This window comes from Ovis aries, chromosome 11 (assembly GCF_016772045.2).
Source record: "Ovis aries strain OAR_USU_Benz2616 breed Rambouillet chromosome 11, ARS-UI_Ramb_v3.0, whole genome shotgun sequence".
NCBI lineage: Eukaryota > Metazoa > Chordata > Mammalia > Artiodactyla > Bovidae > Ovis > Ovis aries.
The window spans coordinates 15,523,576-15,547,548 of NC_056064.1; the positions used below are offsets into that span (position 1 = coordinate 15,523,576).

Sequence of the window (23,973 nt, forward strand, 5' to 3'; positions counted from 1 at the left end):
CTGGCCCACTCCCCTCATCTCCTTCCTCTCTCAGCTTTGAAGAATCCTTTCCTTTTCCATCACATTCAAATCTCTCATGAACTGTCTGGTTGAAGACTCATATCCAAGGAATAGTCTTAACTGGATCTCTGGGCTATAGGCATCTAGTTTTCTCTTGGATTCAATTTCATTCCTGGGATGTTATTCTAGGTTTGAGAACGAATGAAAACCTGGGGTTGTGGGAAAATGGGTAAAGACTGGCGCAAGAGATCAAGAGAGAGACCAGGCAAAGGTCAGTGCAGAGACAAAAGAAATGGGAATCTAGATGCTATTACGGGCGAGTGACTTAGAGACTGGGGCCAGAAGACTGGAACAGCTTGGTCATTCTCGGTTCTCCCTAATCCTAAATTGAGTCCAAAAGATGTCTTAGAGGATGGCTTTTACACTCCAAAATTTCATTTCTTGCTACCATTTTCTCCCTCCCCACCAAATGTTATCCCATGAAAAATAAGACCAAGTAGCTTGAAATTATATGTATTTTTTTCTTTGAAAATTCCATAGTCATGTAATAACATTACTTTCCATCACAATACTACATAGCACACATCCACTTACAGGAGCACTCATTTCCTAAGATTCCAGAGGTGTTTCACTCTGATAATCAGTGGAAGGACCTCGCCATCCTACAGGCAGTAGGTTGGGGAACAGCACCATCTTGCTATGAACTTAATCAAGCTCACAGGAAACTCATCACCAGATGTTGTATCTTATATTCATTAGGATTTATGGCAGATAAAGTTAAGACTACAATAACTTAAACATAATTAAATATTGTTTAAGAAACTGTGTTTAAATTATTAAAAAACAAATAAACTCTTTTTGGCCATTATAATACAATAATACACCTGGGGAAGGTTGGAAAGAAATAAATAAGATTTTCCAAGACTCTGTCTCTTGGTCCAGGGATGAAGGTTCAAGGCTTTGGTTTTCGGGACTTTTGGTCCAGGAGCTTTATGGAATTCTGGACCCACTTCTGCTTGGGGTCAGCACAGACCTCCTTGTCCGCTTTGGTCTTGAAGCTGTGGGGGAAAGAGGGCAGAGTTAAATGGAGTGTCTTGAGGATTTTTCCCAGGAGTTTGATCCATTGGCCCCTAAAGTTGATTAGCCCTGGCTCCCTGGTTGAGGAGTCTGAATGGGGACAGGAAGAAGGGGAAATAGGAGGAAGAAAGTTCTTTTCCAGAAAAGAGGTTCTGCTGTTACTGCCACAGGGGAAGCCCTCCAGACCCTTGGCTAAAGGAACTCGGATGATCTGACCAAGCCCTAGAAGAGGAGCCCGGAGTGTGTATATTTTCCTTCTTGTGGGCTGTTTGTCTATGGAGTAAAGGGTCCTTTGGCTTAGGTGTTTCATTTATCTGACTCGTTTGGACACATAGAAGTCAGATAGAACTTTTGGCTGTGGGTGCCAGGGCATGGTCCACTTACATCACAGCTTCCTGGGGACACTGGCTGTTGGTGATTCTTGTGTAGCTGTCCAGCTTCTTGAAGGGGATCTTCCCATTGGTCACACTAAAGCAGCAGGTGATTGGGATAGAAACTGAATCTGAAAAACATTTTGCAAAGAACCAGAGTGTTATGATGAGTTGTAAGTACGCATGTGTCAGAGAAAATGAAGAAGATAGGAGATAAAGCTAGTGCTGGAATTCTAGCTAGGACCCACCACTCCCACAGAGCGTTAGTCCAGATCCCACAGGTAAAATGGTACCTGTGAGTCAGCTTCTTCTACTGAACTGTGGGGTCTCTCATTGTTGACTGCAAATGGGGAAATCTTGAGTAACAAGATTAATCCTTGTAGTGTGATTCAGAGAGTCTATTGATCCCAAACCTCTGAACCTGGGAAGATATGTTCTAAGAACTTGCTTCCCAGCTCTGTCCCCAGGGGCTTAGAGCCAATCTATGTCACATGCTGAGATAGATGCCTATGGGTCTTTATCCTTCACAGCCACCATTCTGGAAGTTACGCTGGACCATAATCCAACAGTGGAAGCCTACAGCAAGAATTTCCTCCTCTGTACTATTGCCTGAAATGTCTTTTCCATCCACAATGAGAAATGGTCCTTCCTTCCGTGCCCCATCCAAACACAAGACGAGGATTGTTGAGAGTGCATTTAGTGTCCCAAGGGTGGTATCGGACAAGATAGTGGAGCCTGGCCCCAGGGGCCTGAGCTTCTAGCTCTGGTCCTGCCTCTGACCAGATGTGAGGTGCCAGCTCTTCCTAAGTCCTCTCTTGCTTTCACCTTCTCCATCTTTGCAATGGAGGCTACGCAGCAAGCATGGGGTGACTTATGCCCGGGGTTAGTAGCTGGGGTAGTGAAAACGTTAAGGCTTAAGAAGAGAGGAGCCTTACCTGGCTGAGCGAGCACCTGGGTGCCGAAGGTGGCTGCCACGAGCAGCAGGCACAGAATCCCAGTGGAGACCTTCATGTTGGAGGGTGAGCTCAGGGGCTTCAGCTTCAGCTTCAGAGTTGGCGGTTGCTGAGCTGCTCTCAGTCTCTGGAAATCTGGCTCCTCTGGCTGATCTGCCTGCCTTTTATAGGGAGCAGAGTGCATGGGTAGGGTCATGTTTAAGGAAGGACTGAAGAAGCCAGTGAATGTGCTGAGTAAACACCAGATCCTGGTGGTGATTTCCGAGCACCGAGAAAAGGAAGTTGTGCACTTTCCATCATCTGTTTGTGCTGTGGAGCAGAGGTGGAAGGATGTGCGGCCATGCCAGCAAAATGTACAAAGTGATGTCATCAGACTATTAAGAGCTCTGATTTCTTTGAAACGAAACATGATCTGTTGGAAAGGAAGAGTGGAAGCTGAGTGCCTAGTAGGGTGGAAAGAATCAACGGCCTGGGGCCTCCTCAGGGTCCAGGAGGTCGGGGAAAGGGCCCTAAGTCTTTGCCTGGGCTCTTTGTCTGTCTCTGGTCTCTGCCACCCTAAACCAGCTATGCTCTTTTAGAATCTCACACAGATAGCTTGATAGAATCTTGGCAGAATGGTAAATCCAGGCATCTTCAAGTCTTCAGGCTCTGGAACATTCTGTTGTGAAGCCTAAGAACTGGACAACACATATTGATCTTATAGGGTTGCAGTTGTTTTAGTTGCTAAGTCCCGTCTGACTCTTAGCAGAGAATTTCCCAGGCAAGAATACTGGAGTGGGCTGACATTTCCTTCTCCAAGGGATCTTCCAGACCCAGAAATCGAGCCTGCATCTTCTGCATTGGAGATTCTTTACCACTGAGCCACCAGGGAAGCCTACAGTCTTGCCGAGTGGTGATTTCCAAATATTTTATCAGACACTAAAGTTTCTTTCCAAGTGAAATGACACAAAGAAGTCCAGTCTTTCATGCAGATTCAGATAGAACAGGTCTGTTTGAAAAATGCCTTTTACTTTTGGTGTCCAGTGTTTTGCCCACTTAAAAAATTAGGTTGTTTGTTGCCTTACAATTGACTTTGAAAAGCTCTTTTTACATTTTGTATTCAAATCCTTTACCAGCTATGTGCATTGCAAATATTTTCTCCACAGGCTGTAGCTTATTTTCTTAACAACAGTTTTCACAGAGCAAAAGTTTTAAATTTTAATAAAGTTCAATTTATCAACTTTTTCTTTCATAGATGGTATTCTAGCTAAAATCTCTTCATCAAGTCCAAGTTTGCATATTGCCTTTTCAATGAGCATTTCTAGACTTTTCACAGATCATTCAATATTCCCCAATAATCTTGAATGTTAAATATTCCATAAGGGTCCATATATAAAGTCACCATAATTAAGTGAAGCCTTTCTCTACAGTTGGAAATTATACCATTTCCACTTTTTCACAATCATAAACAACAATTATGAGAAAACTGATGTAACATAATCATTATTGTTTCCAATTCTATAGCTAGAGGATTAATAAATCAAGTTATATGGCTATTATTAAGGTTCTTAATCAAATTACAGCATTATTACATTGTTGGAAGAGTTCCATCTTCATTAAAATGTGAGTTTATTGTTCTTAAAAATATTTGACAATTGCTAAGAAAAAGATATTTATCTTGTTAAAGGGTAAAACTAAGCAATGGAATCGTGGTTTCCTTTGCGGTGTTAACATCATGCTAGAGCCTTTTTAGAGGCAGACATGTTCTTTATCTTACTCAGAGGGGTGCTTAAGCAGTTGTCTATTTAAAATTCATGAAATTATACACTTAGAATGTCTGCACTTTATTGTACATAAATTAAACTTCCACATAAAGTAAACAAAATGCACAGCGCTATTTTGCTTAATTCTAATGTATTTGTTGTTTTTAGCGAGAGTGTTCATTATTTTTTTTCTTGTGATTAACTCATTCGTATTTCTATAACATATGGCCCTTTATTGTTCTTACTGATTCTGAAGAGACTTTAGAACATTCATCTCATGCATTTTCCTTTTATTATACTGTGTGAACTTGTAAGAGGAGAGAATTTGCAGAACATGGGATAAATCACTGTCATCAGAATTTCTTCTGACCAGAAGGTAACTTGAGTTCTTCCAGACAGTCCTCTTGCCAGATGTACCTTGTAGCCCTGATCTCTGTGGGAGTGTAGTGTCTAAGAGGTCATCTGCATACATTTTTTTGGTTCAGAAATAAAGTCACTGTCTCACAGAATACTTTCAAGGCTCTGTTAATTTCTCCTCTGAGCTGCCATCATATGGAAAGTTCATCCGTAAGCAGATGACACAAATACTAGCAAAAATGATATTGTTGAGAATCAACAAGCATTAGTCAAATGAAGGGAATTAAGGGTCAAGTAACTCAATTCTAATCCTGATGGTGCCAATAATGAGCCAATGACCTGCCCAGTGTGGCCATGGAAAAATCTTGATTCTTAAACTCATTGTCCTTATCTATAGAAGGGAAGGGTTTGACAAGTTCAGGGATGACAAATAGTTTTCAATAATTTGTTAACTTAATAGATTGATGGCAGATAAACAGAAAGGTTTGTTGGAAAAAAAAGAACCAAACAAAAAGCTCCAGTGGGGCCTTACTTTGGGTTATTGAATGCACTGCTGTGATTGATTAGTGATGTCTGCCAAGGATGCAGGAATAGAAAGTGGTATGACCTGGGTAACACAGATGTTGTTCCTGGATTAAATAATATTTAAGCTCTTCTGTAACTTAATTCATCTATGTTTGGGAAGTATCCACTAAGAGGCTAAGAAGCTAGCATGCCAAGAGAACTGGCAGAGAAACGTGCTTAGCTGTTAGCCCTAGGAGAAGACGAGTAGCATGGTGGTTAAAAGTCTGGATCTGGATACAAGGAATACTAGTTAATATCTGTGTCAGATAGTCTTTACTCGCCTATTCTTTACTTATGTGGAAATGGGGTTTATTTTCAATATTAAGTGAAAAATAAAAGAAAAGTAAAGTGAAGTTGCTCAGTCATGTCCAACTCTTTGTGACCTCATGGACTGTGGCCCACCAGGCTCCTCTGTCCATAGTATTCTCCAGGCAAGGATACTGGAGTGGGTTGCCATTTCCTTTTCCAGGGGATCTTCCTGATTCAGGGATTGAACCCAGGTCTTCGGTGTTGCAGGCAGACACTTTACCATCTGAGCCACCAGGGAAGCCCAATATTAAGTGATCTGATATCCAAAACTTGCTTTGCAGAGTGAGTAACATATGCGTGCATGCATTCTCAGTGGCTCAGTCATGTTCAACTCTTTGCGTTGCCAGGGACTGTAGCCTGCCAGATTCCTCTGTCCATGGGATTTTTCCTAGCAAGAATACTGGAGTGGTTTGCCATTTCCTCTCCCAGGGGATCTCCCTGATCCAAGGATCAAACTCACGTCTCCAGTACTGCAGGCGGATTTTTCACTGCTGAGCCAATGGAGAAGCCCTCAGTAACATATGATGAATGATCAATAAGTTAGCTGTTTTTAATAGTCAAGTAAAAACGGTATGGTGTCTAAAGCGTGCTAGAAAGGGACCCACAGTGTGGCCCCTGGTCTCTTGCATTAGTTCTCCCTAAAATTGCTTCCAACTAAGGTATGTGGTAGAAATAGACCACCAGGAATGTCTGGATTGTAAATGAAGGGGAAAAAAGAGAGACTCCCAGAGAAGGGGAATTGTGGTCCTGGGATCCTGACATGAATCAGATGCATGGAATGTTGTGGGACCCACAGTGGGGATGAAGGTCAGACTCCAGGGCTGATGCACCAAGAAGCACCGAGGTCTTAATTCTTCAAGGAGCTCAGAGACCTCAAGTGGTAAATCACTTTGATTATGCAATTTCCCTCTATTGTTCTGTCCTCAAACTGAATTCAAGAAAGCCCAACATAAAAAGTTAAAACGAAACTTTAGGCCATGCAAGTTCAGCAGCTGTTCTTTCCAGTAGCGTGATTATGCTGTTGTTTAAGGAAGCGGTCACCCTGCCTTCTCTCTTTTCTCCTCAGCATCCTCCCAATGAGCATCTTCCTTAAGCAGTTTTGACAGCTCACTTAGGGCTCAGTGGCTGTGAAGGGGCACTGGGGATCAGAAACAACCCCTGTTAATAGAGGGCCAGAAATGGGTGCCTTGCTGTGGAAATAGCAGGGTTCTTACATATTGTTTTATTTTTGTGGTAATTATTTTGCTTTGTTTTGTTTGTTTTTTACTGCTTCCCTCATTTTTAAAGAACTTTTATTAGCGTATAGATGATTCACAATGTAGTATTAGTTTCTGCTATCCAGCAAAGTGAATAAGTTATACATATATATATATACCCACTCTTTTTAAGATTCTTTTCCCATATAGGTAGTTATCAAGTATTGAAGAGTTCTCTGTGCTATACAGTAGATCGTTATTAGTTATATGTAGTAGTTTGTATATGTCGACCTTAAGCTCCCAATTTATCCCTCCCCCGTTGCTACCTCCTCTGGTAAAAGTAAGTCTGTTTTCTACAGCTGTGATTCTATTTCTGTTTTGCAATGAGTTCATTTGTAGGACTTTTTTTAGATTCCGCATATTAGCACTCTCATATTATATTTGTCTTTCTCTGTTTGACTTACTTCACTCAGTATAACAATCTCTAGGTCTATCCATGTGGTTACAAATGACATTATTTCATTCTTTTTCATGGCTGAGTAACATTCCATCATATATATGTGTGTGAACTCTTTTGTGGCCCCATGGCCTGTAGCCTGCCAGGCTCCCCCATCCATGGACTTCTCTGGACAAGAACACTGGAGAGGGTTGCCCTTCCCTTCTCCGGAGGATTTTCCAGACCCAGGGATCAAAGCTGGATGTTCTGCATTGTAGGCAGATTCTTTACCATCTGAGCCACCAGCGAAGCCCTGTACATATGGACCACATCTTTTTTTATCGATTCCTCTATTGATGGACATTTAGGTTGCTTCCCTGTCCTGGCTATTGTAAATAGTTCTGCAATGAACATTAAGGTGCATGTATCATTTCAAATAGTGATTTTCTCTGAATATGTGCCCAGAAGTTGGATCACAGGATTGTATTGTTTGTAATATGTGGAAACATGGTTTTTAAGGAATGTGACTAAATGGGAGAGGATCTCAGGAAAAAAAGTTTCTGCTTTCATTTTCCAGCTCTGTCCCAAGTATCTTCAATGGTCACAAAATTATAGAATGAGTTAGAAAAAAGTGCATTTAATTTATTCAGTCCTTTTCCTTTGAGAGGATGAATTATAAAGGTGAAATGATTTGTCATAAAGTTGTACAACTGCCCTGTGACAAGCCAGAGCTGGTAAATGAGCATGTCAGAATGAAAACCATTATGCAATTTCGAGTTAGAAGACAAGAACCAGGCAGGAAAATACAGAGAGGTGCCCAGGAACCCCAAAGACCATCCAGTGCACTGGTCCCCAGATCTGCCTATCACATCAGAATGCCCTGGGCAGTGACTTATAATATGGAAAGGCTGCCTTAACCCACTCTAACATACTCATTCAGAATCTTTGGAGATAATGCCTCGAATTCTCTTTGAAGTGTTCCAGGTGGCTTTTAACCATGACCAGTTTGGGAGCCATCGAGGATCAAGATCATTCCCAAGAAAAGAAATGCAAAAAAGCAAAGTGGCTGTCTGGGGAGGCCTTACAAATAGCTGTGAAAAGAAGAGATTCAAAAAGCAAGGGAGAAAAGGAAAGATATGCCCATCTGAATGCAGAGTTCCAAAGGATAGCAAGGAGAGATAAGAAGGCCTTCCTCAGTGATCAATACAAAGAAATAGAGGAAAACAATAGAATGGAAAAGGCTAGAAATCTCTTCAAGAAAATTAGAGATACCAAGGGAACATTTCATGCAAATATTCATGGGCACAAGAAAGGGCAGAAATGGTATGGATCTAACAGAAGCAGACGATATTAAGAAGAGGTGGCAAGAATATACAGAAGAACTGTACAAAAAAGATCTTCATGACCCAGATAATCACAGTGATGTGATCACTCACTTAGGGCCAGACAAAGTCAAGTGGGCCTTAGAAAGCATCACTAAGAACAAAGCTAGTGGAGGTGATGGAATTTCAGTGGAGCCCTTTCAAATCCTAAAAGATGATGCTGTGAAAGTGCTGCACTCAGTATGCCAGCAAATTTGGAAAACTCAGCAGTGGCCACAGGACTGAAAAAGGTCAGTTTTCATTCCAATCCCAAAGAAAGACAATGTCAAAGAATGCCCAAACTACCACACAATTGCACTCATCTCACATGCGAGTAAAGTAATGCTCAAAATTCTCCAAGCCAGGTTTCAGCAATACATGAACCATGAACTTCCAGATGTTCAAACTGGATTTAGAAAAGGCAGAGGAACCAGAGATCAAATTGCCAACATCTACTAGATCATCAAAAAGCAAGAGAGTTCCAGGAAAACATCTATTTCTGCTTTATTGACTATACCAAAGCCTTTGACTGTGTGGATCACAATACACTGTGGAAAATTCTGAAAGAGTTGGGAATACCAGACCACCTGATCTGCCTCTTGAGAAATCTGTATGCAGGTCAGGAAGCAACAGTTAGAACTGGACATGGAACAACAGACTGTTTCCAAATAGGTTAAGGAGTACATCAAGGCTGTATATTGTCACCCTGCTTATTTAACTTCTATGCAGAGTACATCATGAGAAACACAAGCTGGAATCAAGATTGCCAGGAGAAATATCAATAACCTCAGATATGCAGATAACACTACCCTTATGGCAAAAAGTGAAGAGGAACTAAAGAGCCTCTTGATGAAAGTGAAAGAGGAGAGTGAAAAGGTTTGCTTAAAGCTCAACATTCAGAAAACAAAGATCATGGCATCTGGTCCCATCACTTCATGGCAAATGGGTGGGGAAACAGTGGCTGACTTTATTTTGGGGGGCTCCAAAATCACTGCAGATGGTGATTGCAGCTATGAAATTAAAAGTCGCTTATTCCTTGGAAGGAAAGTTATGACCAACCTAAATAGCATATTAAAAAGCAGAGACATTACTTTGTCAACAAAGTTCCATCTAGTCAAGGTTATGGTTTTTCCAGTGGTCATGTATGGATGGGAGAGTTGGACTATAAAGAAATCTAAGTGCAGAAGAATTGAAACTTTTGTCTATTGTGTTGGAGAAGACTCTTGAGAGTCCCTTGGACTGCAAGGAGATCCAACCAGTCCATCCTAAAGGAGATCAGTCCTGAATGTTCATTGGAAGGACTGATGTTGAAGCTCAAACTCCAATACTTTGGCCATCTGATGCGAAGAGTTGACTTATTTGAAAAGACCCTTGTGCTGGGAAAGATTGAGGGCAGGAGAAGGGGATGACAGAAGATGAGATGGTTGGATGGCATCACTGACTCAATGGATGAGAGTCTGAGTGAACTCCGGTAGTTGGTGATGGACAGGGAGGCCTCGCGAGCTGCGGTTCATGGGGTCACAAAGAATCGGATACAACTGAGTGACTGAATTGAACTGAACTGAACCTGGTTTAAATGCTTCATTTACAGATATATACACTGAGGCACAGAATGGTAAGCTGATTTACTCAGAGTCACTCTGACAATTTAGCAAAATCCAAAACCGAAACTCAGAGATGCCATTGCTATGCCCAGTTACACACTGGGCCTGCTTCTTTAGTCCCTGGTACAGGCAAGTTCTTTGTTCTAACAGAAACCCCAATGTCCTATGTCTGTAAATTCATGTACAAAGATAAGCATGTGTGGGCCCAGTTGGAGTGTAAACGATCTCAGAGAGGATTACCTTATAGGTCTTAACAAGAGGAACATGAATAGCTTCTATTTCAACTTGGGAATATGTAGTTTAACTCCCCAAGCCCTTATATCACCATTCCCCACTCAATGCTTAAGAAGTGATAATAACAAAGACCTTTTGAGGCTATCTACAATGTATGTTCTTGTCCTTTATAATAACTCCATGGAATCTATTGGAATTTTGATGGCAATAAGCTGTTCAGTTGCTCCTGGCGCTCTGGGGCTACCACTGGGATGGGGATAGAAGTTACCCCGACCCTAAGCTCCTGGCTGGTTTGGTAGTACAGTATGGATTCTAGGTACTGCCTTATCCTAGTCTGTCCCCTCTGGTGGCCAAGGCAATGTGGTCTGTGGTCTGAAAGACACAACTTTAAGAATGAGAGGTGAAATGGACTTTGTTGGATTCCTGTATTTTTGAAGTGCACACATTATTTCAGCTTTATTGATGGAGCAGCCAAGGCACAGGGCAAAGCAGATATATGTCCTATGTGTACAAAATAAAGCACCCAGGTCTCAGGCTATCTAGGTCAGCCTCTTCCCAGGGCCCTGATTTCAAGTGTAATGCATGGAACAGTGAGATACAGCATGGCACAGCAATTGCGGGCCCAGTTGGAATGTAAATGATTTCAAAGAGGGTTACTTGATAGGTGGCCTCTCATCCTGCTTTGAATACTTTCCTCACTAATTACTGAGTTGGAGGGTGCTGTTTCTGTGGTAGTCTTTCTTCACGTGGCATGTTGGGATCTTTATCAATCAGAAACATCCCTGGTCACCACGGCAAGTCAAAGGGACATGGAGATTCTTTTTTTTTTTAATATGAATTTATTTATTTTAATTGGAGGTTAATTACTTTACAATATTGTATTGGTTTTGCCATACAGCAACATGAATCCACCACAGGTATACACGTGTTCCCCATCCTGAACCCCTCTCCCGCCTCCCTCCCCATACCATCCCTCTGGGTCATCTCAGTGCACCAGCCCCAAGCATCCACTATCATACAATGAACCTGGACTGGCGATTCGTTTCATATATGATATTATACAAGTTTCAATGCCATTCTCCCAAATCATCCTACCCTCTCCCTCTCCCACAGAGTCCAAAAGACTGTTGTATACATCTGTGTCTCTTTTGCTGTCTCGCATACAGGGTTATCATTACCATCTTTCTAAATTCCATATATGTGCGTTAGTATACTGTATTGATGTTTTTCTTTCTGGCTTACTTCACTCTGTATAATAGGCTCCAGTTTCAGCCACCTCATTAGAATGGATTCAAACGTATTCTTTTAATGGCCTAGTAACACTTCATTGTGTATATGTACCATGGCTTTCTTATCCATTTGTCTGCTGATGGACATCTAGGTTGCTTCCATGTCCTGGCTATTATAAACAGTGCTTTGATGAACATTAGGGTACACGTGTCTCTTTCAATTCGGGTTTCCTCGGTGTGTATGCCCAGCAGTGAGATTGCTGGGTCATAAGGCAGTTCAATTTCCAGTTTTTTAAGGAATCACCACACTGTTCTCCATAGTGGCTGTACTGGTTTGCATTCCCACCAACAGTGTAAGAGGGTTCCCTTTTCTCCACACCCTCTCCGGCACTTATTGCTTGTAGACTTTTGGATAGCAGCCATTCTGACTGGTGTGAAATGGTACCTCATTGTGTTTTGATTTGCATTTCTCTGATAATGAGTGATGTTGAGCATCTTTTCATGTGTTTGTTAGCTATCTGTATGTCTTCTTTGGAGAAATGTCTATTTAGATCTTTGGCCCATTTTTTGATTGGGTCATTTATTTTTCTGGAATTGAGCTGCAGGAGTTGCTTGTATATTTTTGAGATTAGTTGTTTGTCAGTTGCTTTGTTTGCTGTTATTTTCTCCCATTCTGAAGGCTGTCTTTTCACCTTGCTTATAGTTTCCTTTGTTGTGCAGAAGCTTTTAATTTTAATTAGATCCCATTTGTTTATTTTTGCTTTTCTTTCCAGTATTCTGGGAGGTGGATCATAGAGGATCCTGCTGTGATTTATGTCGGACAGTGTTTTGCCTATGTTCTCCTCTAGGAGTTTTATAGTTTCTGGTCTTACGTTTAGATCTTTAATCCATTTTGAGTTTATTTTTGTGTATGGTGTTAGAAAGTGTTCTAGTTTCATTCTTTTACAAGTGGTTGACCAGTTTTCCCAGCACCACTTGTTAAAGAGATTGTCTTTCCTCCATTGTATATTCTTGCCTCCATTGCCAAAGATAAGGTGTTCATATGTGTGTGGATTTATCTCTGGGCTTTCTATTTTGTTCCATTGATCTATATTTCTGTCTTTGTGCAAGTACCATATTGTCTTGATGACTGTGGCTTTGTAGTAGAGCCTGAAGTCAGGCAGGTTGATTCCTCCAGTTCCGTTCTTCTTTCTCAAGATTGCTTTGGCTATTTGAGGTTTCTTAATATTTCCATATAAATTGTGAAATTATTTGTTCTAGTTCTGTGAAAATACCGTTGATAGCTTGATAGGGATTGCATTGAATTTATAAATTGCTTTGGGTAGTATACTCATTTTCACTATGTTGATTCTTCCAATCCATGAACATGGTATATTTCTCCATCTATTAGTGTCCTCTTTGATTTCTTTAATCAGTGTGTTATAGTTTTCTATATATAGGTCTTTAGTTTCTTTAGGTAGATATATTCCTAAGTATTTTATTATTTTTGTTGCAATGGTGAATGGAATTGTTTCCTTAATTTCTCTTTCTATTTTCTCATTATTAGTGTATAGGAATGCAAGGGATTTCTGTGTGTTGATTTTACATCCTGCAACTTTACTATATTCATTGATTAGCTCTAGTAATTTTCTGGTAGAGTCTTTAGGGTTTTCTATGTAGAGGATCATGTCATCTGCAAACAGTAAGAGTTTCACTTCTTCTTTTCCAATTTGGATTCCTTTTATTTATTTATTTTTTTTTCTGCTCTGATTGCTATGGCCAAAACTTCCAAAACTATGTTGAATAGTAGTGGTGAAAGTGGGCACCCTTGTCTTGCTCCTGACTTTAGGAGAAATGCTTTCAGTTTTTCACCATTGAGGATAATGTTTGCTGTGGGTTTGTCATATATAGCTTTCATTATGTTGAGGTATGTTCCTTCTATTCCTGCTTTCTGGAGAGTGTTTATCATAAATGGATGTTGAATTTTGTCAGAGGCTTTCTCTGCATCTATTGAGATAATCATATGCCTTTTATTTTTCAATTTGTTTATGTGGTGAATTACACTGATTGATTTGCGGATATTGAAGAATCCTTGCATCCCTGGGAAAAAGCCCACTTGGTCATGGTGTATGATCTTTTTAATGTGTTGTTGGATTCTGATTGCTAGAATTTTGTTAAGGATTTTTGCATCTATGTTCATCCGTGATATTGGCCTGTAGTTTTCTTTTTTGTGTGGCATCTTTGTCAGGTTTTGGTATTAGGGTGATGGTGGCCTCATGGAATAAGTTTGGAAGTTTACCTTCCTCTGCAATTTCTGGAAGAGTTTGAGTAGGATAGGTGTTAGCTCTTCTCTAAATTTTTGGTAGAATTCAGCTGTGAAGCCGTCTGGACCTGGGCTTTTGTTTGCTGGAAGATTTCTGATTACAGTTTCATTTTCCATGCTTGTGATGAGTCTGTTAAGATTTTCTGTTTCTTCCTGGTTCAGTTTTGGGAAGTTGTTCTTTTCTAAGAATTTGTCCATTTCTTCCACGTTGTCCATTTTATTGGCATATAATTGCTGATAGTAGTCTCTTATGATCCTTTGTATTTCTGTGTTGTCTGTTGTGATCTCTCCATTTTCTTTTCTAATTTTATTGATTTGATTTCTCTCCCTTTGTTTCTTGATGAGTCTGGCTAATGGTTTGTCAATTTTATTTATCCTTTCAAAGAACCAGCTTTTGGCTTTGTTGATTTTTGCTATGGTCTTTTGTTTCTTTTGCATTTATTTCTGCCCTAATTTTTAAGATTTCTTTCCTTCTACTAACCCTGGGGTTCTCCATTTCTTTCTTTTCTAATTGCTTTAGGTGTAGAGTTAGGTTATTTATTTGACTTTTTTCTTGTTTCTTGAGGTATGCCTGTATTGCTATGAACTTACCCCTGAGCACTGCTTTTACAGCGTCCCACAGGTTTTGGGTTGTTGTGTTTTCATTTTCATTCATTTCTATGCATATTTTGATTTCTTTTTGATTTCTTCTGTGATTTGTTGGTTATTCAGCAGTGTGTTGTTCAGCCTCCATATGTTTGGATTTTTAATAGTTTTTCTCCTATAATTGGGATCTAATCTTACTGCATTATGGTGAGAAAAGATGCTTGGAATGATTTCAATTTTTCTGAATTTACCAAGGCTAGATTTATGGCCCAGGATGTGATCTATCCTGGAGAAGGTTCCATGTGCACTTGAGAAAAAAGGTGAAATTCATTGTTTTGGGGTGAAATGTCTTATAGATATCAATTAGGTCTAACTGGTCTATTGTATCATTTAAAGTTTGTGTTTCCTTGTTAATTTTCTGTTTAGTTGATCTGTCCATAGGTGTGAGTGGGGTATTAAAATCTCCCACTATTATTGTGATATTGTTAATTTCCCCTTTCATACTTGTTAACATTTGTCTTACATATTGCGGTGCTCCTATATTGGGTGCATATATATTTATAACTGTTATATCTTCTTCTTGGATTGATCTTTTGATCATTATGTAGTGTCCTCCTTTGTCTCTTTTTACAGCCTTTGTTTTAAAGTCTATTTTATCTGATATGACTATTGCTACTCCTGCTTTCTTTTGGTCTCTATTTGCATGGAGTATCTTTTTCCAGCCCTTCACTTTCAGTCTGTATGTGTCCCTTGTTTTGAGGTGGGTCTCTTGTAGACAACATATATAAGGGTCTTGTTTTTGTATCCATTCAGCCAGTCTTTGTCTTTTGGTTGGGGCATTCTACCCATTTACGTTTAAGGTAATTATTGATAAGTATGATCCCACTGCCATTTTCTTTATTGTTTGGGGTTCGGGTTTATACACCCTTTTTGTGTTTCCTGTCTAGAGAATATCCTTTAGAATTTGTTGGAGAGCTGGTTTGGTGGTGCTGAATTCTCTCAGCTTTTGCTTGTCTGCAAAGCTTTTGATTTCTCCTTCATATTTGAATGAGATCCTTGCTGGGTACAGTAATCTGGGCTGTAGGTTATTTTCTTTCATCACTTTAAGTATGTCTTGCCATTCCCTCCTGGCTTGAAGAGTTTCTATTGAAAGATCAGCTGTTATCCTTATGGGAGTCCCCTTGTGTGTTATTTGTTGTTTTTCCCTTGCCACTTTTAATATTTGTTCTTTGTGTTTGATCTTTGTTAATTTGATTAATATGTGTCTTGGAGTGTTTTGCCTTGGGTTTATCCTGTTTGGGACCCTCTGGGTTTCTTGGATTTGGGTGATCATTTCCTTCCTCATTTTAGGGAAGTTTTCAACTATTATCTCCTCAAGTATTTTCTCATGGTCTTTCTTTTTGTCTTCTTCTTCTGGGACTCCTACGATTCAAATGTTGGAGCATTTAATATTGTCCTGGAGGTCTCTGAGATTGTCCTCATATCTTTTAATTCGTTTTTCTTTTTTCCTCTCTGATTCATTTATTTCTACCATTCTAACTTCTACTTCACTAATCCTATCTTCTGCCTCCATTATGCTACTATTTATTGCCTCCAGAGTGTTTTTGATCTCATTTATTGCATTATTCATTATATATTGACTCTTTTTTATTTCTTCTAGGTCCTTGTTAAACCTTTCTTTCATCTTCTCAATCCTTGTCTCCAGGCTATTTATCTGTGATTCCATTTTGATTTCAAGATTTTGGATCATTTTCACTATCATTATTCAGAATTATTTATCAGGTAGATTCCCTATCTCTTCCTCTTTTGTTTGGTTTGGTGGGCATTTATCCCATTCCTTTACCTGCTGTGTATTCCTCTGTCTCTTCATCTTGGTTATATTGTCACATTTGGGGTGGCCTTTCTGTATTCTGGCAGTTTGTGGAGTTCTCTTTATTGTGGAATTTCCTCACTGTGGGTGGGGTTGTATCAGAGGCTTATCAAGGTTTCTTGGTTAGGGAAGCTTGTGTCGGAGTTCTGGTGGCTGGAGCTGGATTTCTTCTCTCTGGAGTGCAATGAAGTGTCCAGTAATGAGTTATGAGATGTCAATGGTTTTGGAGTATCTTTGGGCAGCCCATATATGGAAGTTCAGGGCTGTGTTCCTAGCAACACAGGAGAATGCAAATTGCTGGAGAGTTTGCGTGGTATGTCTTGCTCTGGAACTTGTTGGCCTTTGGGTGGTGCTTGGTTTCAGTGTAGATATGGAGGCGTTTGATGTGCACCTATCGATTAATGTTCCCTGGAGTCAGGAGTTCTCTGATGTTCTCAGGATTTGGACTTAAGCCTCCTGCTTCTGGTTTTCAGTCTTATTTTTACAGTAGTGTCAAGACTTCTCCTCTATACAGCACCGTTGACAAAATATATAGGTTAAAGATGAAAAGTTTCTCCACAGTGAGGGACACCCAGTGAGGTTCACAGAGTTACATGGAGAAGAGAAGAGGGAGGAGGGAGTTAGGGGTGACCCAAATGAGATGAGGTGGAATCAAGAGGAGAGAGCAAGCTAGCCAATAATCACTTCCTTATGTGTGCTCCACAGTTTGGACCGCTCAGAGATGTTCATGGAGTTATACAGAGAAGAGAAGAGGGAGGAAGGAGACAGAGGTGGCCAGGAGGATAAAAGCGGGGAATGAAAAGGAGAGAGACAGATCCAGCCAGTAATCAATTCCCTAAGTGTTGTCCACCATCTGGAACACACAGGGATTCAGAGAGCCGGGTTGAGAAGAGAAGGGGGAAGGAGGAGACAGAGGCGACCTGGTGGAGAAAAAGGAGAGTCCAAAGAAGGAGAGAGCAGTCAAGCCAGTAATCTCGCTCCCAAGTGAAAATGGGTACTGAAGATTGGGTTTTTAAAGGCACAAAATTGATAACAAATATGAAAAAGCAAAGATTAAAAATCTAGAGTAGAGGTTGGATTTTCAAAAATATAATATTAAAGAATAGAAGAAGAAAAAAACAAAGTCACAAAAATTATTAAAAAAAATATATATATATATGAAGTTTGCTTTTAAAATAGGTTCTTTTTTTAAGTAATAGTAGGTTATAAAAATGAAAATTAAGGAGTAATAGAGGACTTAAAAATAAAAAAAGTTTAAAAAAAGAAGAAAAAAAAAGAATGATTGTAAAAATAGTAAAGATATATCTAGGACTTTCTCTGGTGCTATGGCGGGCAGTGTGGGGTCAGTTCATTTTCGGATAGTTCCTTGGTCCGGCTTATATTTCTCAAGGTCTATAGGCCCCTTCCTATGTAGTGGGTACTAACGACAGGGTTTTAATCTATTGCACCTGTCACTTCCAAGGTGGTTCCCTCTGTTTTAGCTTCTTCTGTTTGCTGGTCTCTTCAGTGTCTGATTTCCGCCCTGACACAAGAGGGGCAGTGGTGGACACTTTTTTTTAGGCTAACTTGTTCAGTTGCACTGTGGGGAGGGAGGGACGCTGCAAACAAATAACACTGGCGTGTGCTGGCAGTGTCTCAGCCACACTGGGCCTGCCCCCACTCACGGTGCACACAGCTCAGGCTCTAGGTTGCTCTGCTGGGAACCATCCACACCTCCCAGGTCTAAGCTGCTCAGGTTCAGGCACTCAGGTTCCTCAGAGGTGCAGACTCGGCTGGGCCTGCATTTTGTTCCCTTCCCAGGTCCGAGTAGCTCAGATGTTTGGCGAGCATGGTCTCTGTGATTTATCGCCTCTCCCGTCCCTGCAGCTCAGTTTTCTGGGTGTACAACTGGCGCACCTTCTCAGGCGGATGTTGACTATCCAGAACCCCAAGAAGTCTTAGTTACCAAAGAAGCCTGCTTGAAGTCTGGTAGATAATGTCTCTCTGGGGCTGCGATTGCCCCCTTCCGGCCCTTCTGGCTCTGGCTGCCTGTCACCAGAGGGGGATGGTCTGCAGCCCACTAATTCTGTTCTGTTCTTTGTTCTGTGTGTGGTCCTGGTGGTGTCTTAGGTTAGAGCTTTTCACGTGGTAGCTATCCCACAGTCTGGTTTGCTAGCCCAAGTTAGTTTGCTCTGATTATCCTCAAGGCATTCCGCCTGATCCTTACTCAAAGCAATGCAGCCCGCGCCTCCCTGCCCAGCCCCTTCTTGCTAGTGGCAGATGCAGGCGTCTGCGCTGCTTCTCCGCTGGGGGAGTTACCGTTGGGCTTGTAATCTGTGGGTTTTAACTATTTATTTATTTTTCCTCCCTGTTATGTTGCCCTCTGTGCTTCCAAGGCTCACCACAGACTCAGCCTTGAGAGTGTTTCCTGGTGTTTGGAAACTTCTCTCTTTTTAAGACTCCCTTCCTGGGACGGAGCTCCGTCCCTACCTCTTTTGTCTCTTTTTTCGTCTTTTATATTTTTTCCTACCTCTTTTTGAAGACAATGGGCTGCTTTTCTGGGTGCCTGATGTCCTCTGCCAGCATTCAGAAGTTGTTTTGTGGAATTTACTCAGCGTTTAAATGTTCTTTTGGTGAATTTGTTGGGGAGAAAGTGGTCTCCCCATCCTATTCCTCCGCCATCTTAGGACCGCCCTCGGGACATGGAGATTCTTAAACTAACTCGTAAAGGCTTCTCCCTGGAGTGACACAAAAGGGGTCATACTGGTTGCCTATCTTCAAGATGGAATGGGAGAATAATCCTACAGTTGGTAGAAGCTCAAACACTAGAAATATGAATGGTTATCTCTAGTCCATCACGTTTCCTGTTACCCACATCAGTTTAGTAACTATTAGCTGTTGTAAAGAAATGACTGCTATGTGATATTCCTAGGTTTAACCATTTTTAATAATTCCCATTAAAAACAGTCCATCCTTTATTTGTTTATTTTGGCTGAGCCATGTTTCATGAAGGATCTTAGTTTCCCAAACCAGGGATTGAACCTGTGTCCCCTGCAGTGGAAGCTCAGAGACTTAGCCACTGGACTACCAAGGAAGTCTCAAAACAGTCCACTCTTTAAATTTTTTTTTTTAATTTTAACTTGAGGCAAAGTGGTGAGTCTAAGCAGTTTCACATTTAGCACTCTAAATCAAATACGTTTTACTTTTTTTGCTCCCCTGTTCCCCAACTGACTTTTATCTAAATGTCAGGGAACTACACTAATGATTGCCATATCAAGTTATTCACTTCAACTCAGTGAAGTGGGAAATTATCATAAAGCCCTTAATGAATGCAAGTGTTAATTGGTCCTTCGAGGGATATTTGGATTTTATTATTTATAAAGAGCACAATTAGGCTTATGAAGGCTAAGAGCCTCTGGGTGAATAGCTGGTAAGCCCTGTGAAGGACTCTGTGCTTTTGCGTGTTCTGTGTCATGTACCAGACAGCCACTCTTGTATTTCTCTGTGGTTTGTTTTTTTGTTTTGTTTTTGGTTTGTTTGTTTTAGCTTTTGGCGGAACCCCAAGGCCTGTGGAAATTTAGGTCCCGACCAGGGAACAAACCCAGGTCCTCTGCATTGGCAGCGGGAGACTTAACCACTGCACCAACACAGAAGTCCCTCTCTTTGTGTTTTTAAAAAATTGACCCGGATGGGAGGGGAGTTTGGAGGAGAATAGATAGATGTCTATGTATGGCTGAGTCCCCTTGATGTCCACCTGAGACTATGACATTGTTAACTGGCTGTACTCCAATACAAAATTAAAAGTCTTTAAAAAATTGAGAGCTGTCTACCTGATTCAATCATATGTATTATGCTCCATAACATTCTGGAGCTCACTTTTTTTTTTAATGTCAAAAAATAACTTTTTTCCTACATTTTTAAAGATAAGAATGTATAACTTTCAGTCAATTGTAGAAACTTTAGGGTGGTATCGTAAACATTACTCTACCACAGGAACGGAATGAAAAATGTAGAACACCTCTCTCAAGGCATCCAGACATCAGCCAGCACGGGTGCTTAGCAACGCACTGCAGTGGAGTTGGAGCCTTCTGCGCAGGCGCCTGCCCACTAGCCTACATCAGCAGCCCAGGCTGCGTGCCCACACTAGGGACCTCCAGTAAGAAATTGTTATTACAATTTACAGCTCCCAAGTGTTCAGTTTTAGCTTTCTGGTCTTTAATTGATTGCTTTTCCCATTTCAATCTCCAAGGTCCTGCAATCACACAGACTCAGAGGGGCGGAGTCTTGCTTGTTTACTGGGACAGCTGGCATCCAGAGTTAGGGTACTTCTCCCTGAATCTGCCCTCAAACTTCAGATCTGTTTCCTCGGTGGAGGGCGCTGCCCTCCTTTCACTTGTCTGATACACTGAGAGGATTTGTAACACTTTCAAATGTTCCTGAGGCTTCTGAAATGTTTCCCAGGCCCAGACTCTGGCATTTTCCCAACTCAGAGGAACACACTTGCATGACTTTCAATGATTTTCAGGTGATTGCCTGCTCTTTGCCGGAAACAAAAAACATACAGAAATGCCAAAAGGAAAGGGCAAAACACATCTGTATTTGGGGTGGGTGACTGACTCGTCTTCGTTTTGCCTGTGATTTCTTTGTTTGGCCTGTGTTTAGCGCTAAATGACTAGTGTCCCAGGAAACCCCTCAGTCCTGGGCAAATCACAAAGATTAATCACCCTACCTGCATCTTAAATACTAAGATTGAATCTGGCTGAAACTTCTTTATTTTACCCCTTTCTTCTCTCTTGATTTCTCTCTGTGTGTATATGTGTGTATATATAGCAGTATGTATGCATACATATGAAAGTATAGATGTGTTTTGGTATATTTATACACATATATGTGTATAGATACACATATATATCCATATATCCATGTATATACACACATATATAGACATAATGCACATGTGATAGTATTTATAGCTTTCCTTCCTTACTGGTCATGCACTCTTCTGAGTCATTAGGTATTCCTCAGTTGCTTGAATTTTAAAGGCTTCATAGTGGTCCATTTTACATACCACACACATGCCATAATGAAAGTCTTTCACTGTAGTTGGATATATATATGATTTATAGCTTCGCCTTTAAAATTAACATTTTGAGGGAAAAGTCAGTTTAAAATCCTGACCCACATCTTTATTTCTTTCTGCAGCTATGGAATTAGCGTATCACAATGCATGAAATGTTGACGCTTTTAACATGTATTACCCTATCGCTTTCTAGAAAGTTTTACCCTGGACAACGTTTACAATCTGTGGTAAAGAGAATCATGGACTCCCCAAATGTCCAGTCCCCAGTTGCTGGAACCTGTGAGAATATTATCTTACATGGCAAAGGGATCTTTGCACATGTGGTTCCAGGTTCAGAACTTGAGATGGAGGAGCAGCCAAGTTATCCAGGTGGGCCCGACATAATCACACAGTCCCTGAGAGTGGAGACCCTGTCCTAGGGTATCAGAGGGATAAGACAGAACAAGAAGAGATCTCAGCTGTGTGTGGGAGAGACTCGACACGCTGCTGCTGGCTTTCAAGACGGAGGAAGGGGGCTTGGATCCAAGGATTCTAGCGGCTTCTAGAAGCTGGGAATAGCCCTCTGCTGACAGTCATCAAAAAATAAAGATCTTAGTCCAATAAACCAAAAGAACCGAATTCTGCCAACACCCTGAGTGATCAAGAAAAGTGACTCTTCTCTATAGCGTCTAGATAAAAACACAGTTCTGCCAACACCTTGATTTTAGTCTGATGAGAACTGGATCTCACCTTCAGCACTGTAAGATAATAAATTTGTGTTGTATAAATCACTGATTTTAGTGGTACTTTATTATGATAGTAGTAGAAAACAAATGAATTATTCTTTTAAAATGTGTGATGCTTTATTAATAAAAATATGATTTTACATATGGGCCAAACTTACCTATAGTGATAGAATTCAGACTAGAGTCTCCCTTTTGGGAATATTTTTTAAAAATTATTTTCTGTTTTTTTTTTAAGTTGCTATTTCATTTTAATTAATTTTTTCTTTTCTTTTCTTTTTTTTCTTTTTGTTGTGCCATGCAGCACACAGCATCTTAGTTCTCCAACCAGGGATCGAACCCATGCCTCCCTTCATTGGAAGCATGGAGTCTTAACCACTGGACCACCAAGGAAGTCCGCTTTTGGAGATATTAACTGGCAGGGACCTGAGGGAGACGTCTGGGGTTTGGAAAAGTTCTACAAACGTTGATTTGAGATGTGGCTATGTGGAGTGTAGGTGCAAATGTACCAAGTCACTTCAGTTGTGTCCCACTCTTTGCAACCCCATGGACTGTAGCCTGCCAGGCTCCTCTGCCCATGGGATTCTCCAGGCAAGAATACTGGATTGGATTGCCATGCCCTCCTCTAGGGAATCTTCCCAACCTAGGGATCCAACCTGTGTCTCCTGAATTGCCAGGCAGGTTCTTTACCACCAGCACCACCTGGGAAGCCCCACATGGAGTGAAAGTTGCTCAGCTGTGCAGAACTCTTTGCGACCCCATGGACTATACAGTCCATGGAATTCTCCAGGCCAGAATACTAGAGTGGGTAGCGTTTCCCTTCTCCAGGGGATCTTCCCAACCCAGGGATTGAACCCAGGTCTCCCACATTGTAGGCTGATTGTTTACCAGCTGAGCCACAAGGGAAGCCTGAGAATACAGGAGTGGGTAGTCTATCCTTCTTTCTCCAGCTGATCTTCCCAACCCAGGAACCGAACTGAGGTTTCCAGCATTGCAGGCAGATTCTTTACCAACTGAGCTATCAGAGAAGCCCCACATGGAGTGTAGACATGTATAAAACAGACTTATCTCCATTGAATTTAATTTTTGGAGAGTATTACCTCAATTAAAAAGAAACCACTCCATTGTTTAAACTTTTATGCATGGGTTGGTTCTTTGTGTACATGTCCATTGGTTTGAGTTTTTTCCTTGTAAATTGATAGTCTCCTTAGCTTGAGAATTCACTTATTTTTCCCTTATTTATAAGATACTTTAAAACTCTATCTCTTGTACATTTCATATTTTGAAAACACAGTATATCACCTCTTAATACAAAAGTTACAGAACACGAAACATAGTCTGGACCGCAGGATTTCCCCTTAGAAGAAGGAACTTAAGCCTTTTCAGAAGGGCAGCTTTTTTAAACTCTGGGACTGTCCCCGCCGATTGCATCAAGTCGGATACACATACTAAAGCATGGTTTGGGGATCCAGTTTATATTTAGTCACAGTCCACACGCAATGCCACTAAAGAAGGCAGGAACTTTTTATTCTCCAATGAGATGGCATGCCGCGGAGGTGCATTTGGAAACAAGAGCTAGAAATATAATCAAAACTCTTTTTATCAGGACAAGTGGGTTCATCAAAATGCAAGGGATTAAGGGCAAGCAGGCATAATCCTAGCTTGCCTGCTAAGTAACTGTGTGACCTAACCAGAGGCCATTAGGCCCACCTGCTTCATCTAGGAAACATGGCGATGCTCATGGTCAGGGATGGCGAGTTAGTTTTAGCGCAAACATCAGCCCAAAAGGATGATAGTAAGGATAACAAGGTCTTGTGCTGGCCTCTGAGAAATAGTAATGAGGCTCTTTACTGATGTCCTCCAAGGACACAGGGTTAGGGAGGACCCCAGTTTTGTGACATGTCAGGCATTTCTGAACCAGGAGATACCTATGTTCCATCAATTTTATTTTCCCAAGATCATCTTGAAATGGGTCCAGTCTGAGACTGGACATTTAGGACAT

At 41.0% G+C, this 23,973-nt stretch overlaps 1 protein-coding gene across 1 annotated transcript; it reads right to left on the minus strand.

Annotated features, from left to right (window-relative positions):
* Positions 1 to 497: 497 nt before the first annotated feature.
* Positions 498 to 2,538, minus strand: LOC101119572 (C-C motif chemokine 8). The gene is made up of 3 exons (XM_004012469.5): positions 2,384 to 2,538; positions 1,462 to 1,579; positions 498 to 1,058 (listed from the first exon to the last, which is right to left on the minus strand). Exons 1-3 carry the CDS (start codon positions 2,457 to 2,459, stop codon positions 953 to 955), a joined length of 300 nt encoding a protein of 99 aa, XP_004012518.1. The 5' UTR covers positions 2,460 to 2,538; the 3' UTR covers positions 498 to 952.
* Positions 2,539 to 23,973: the final 21,435 nt, after the last annotated feature.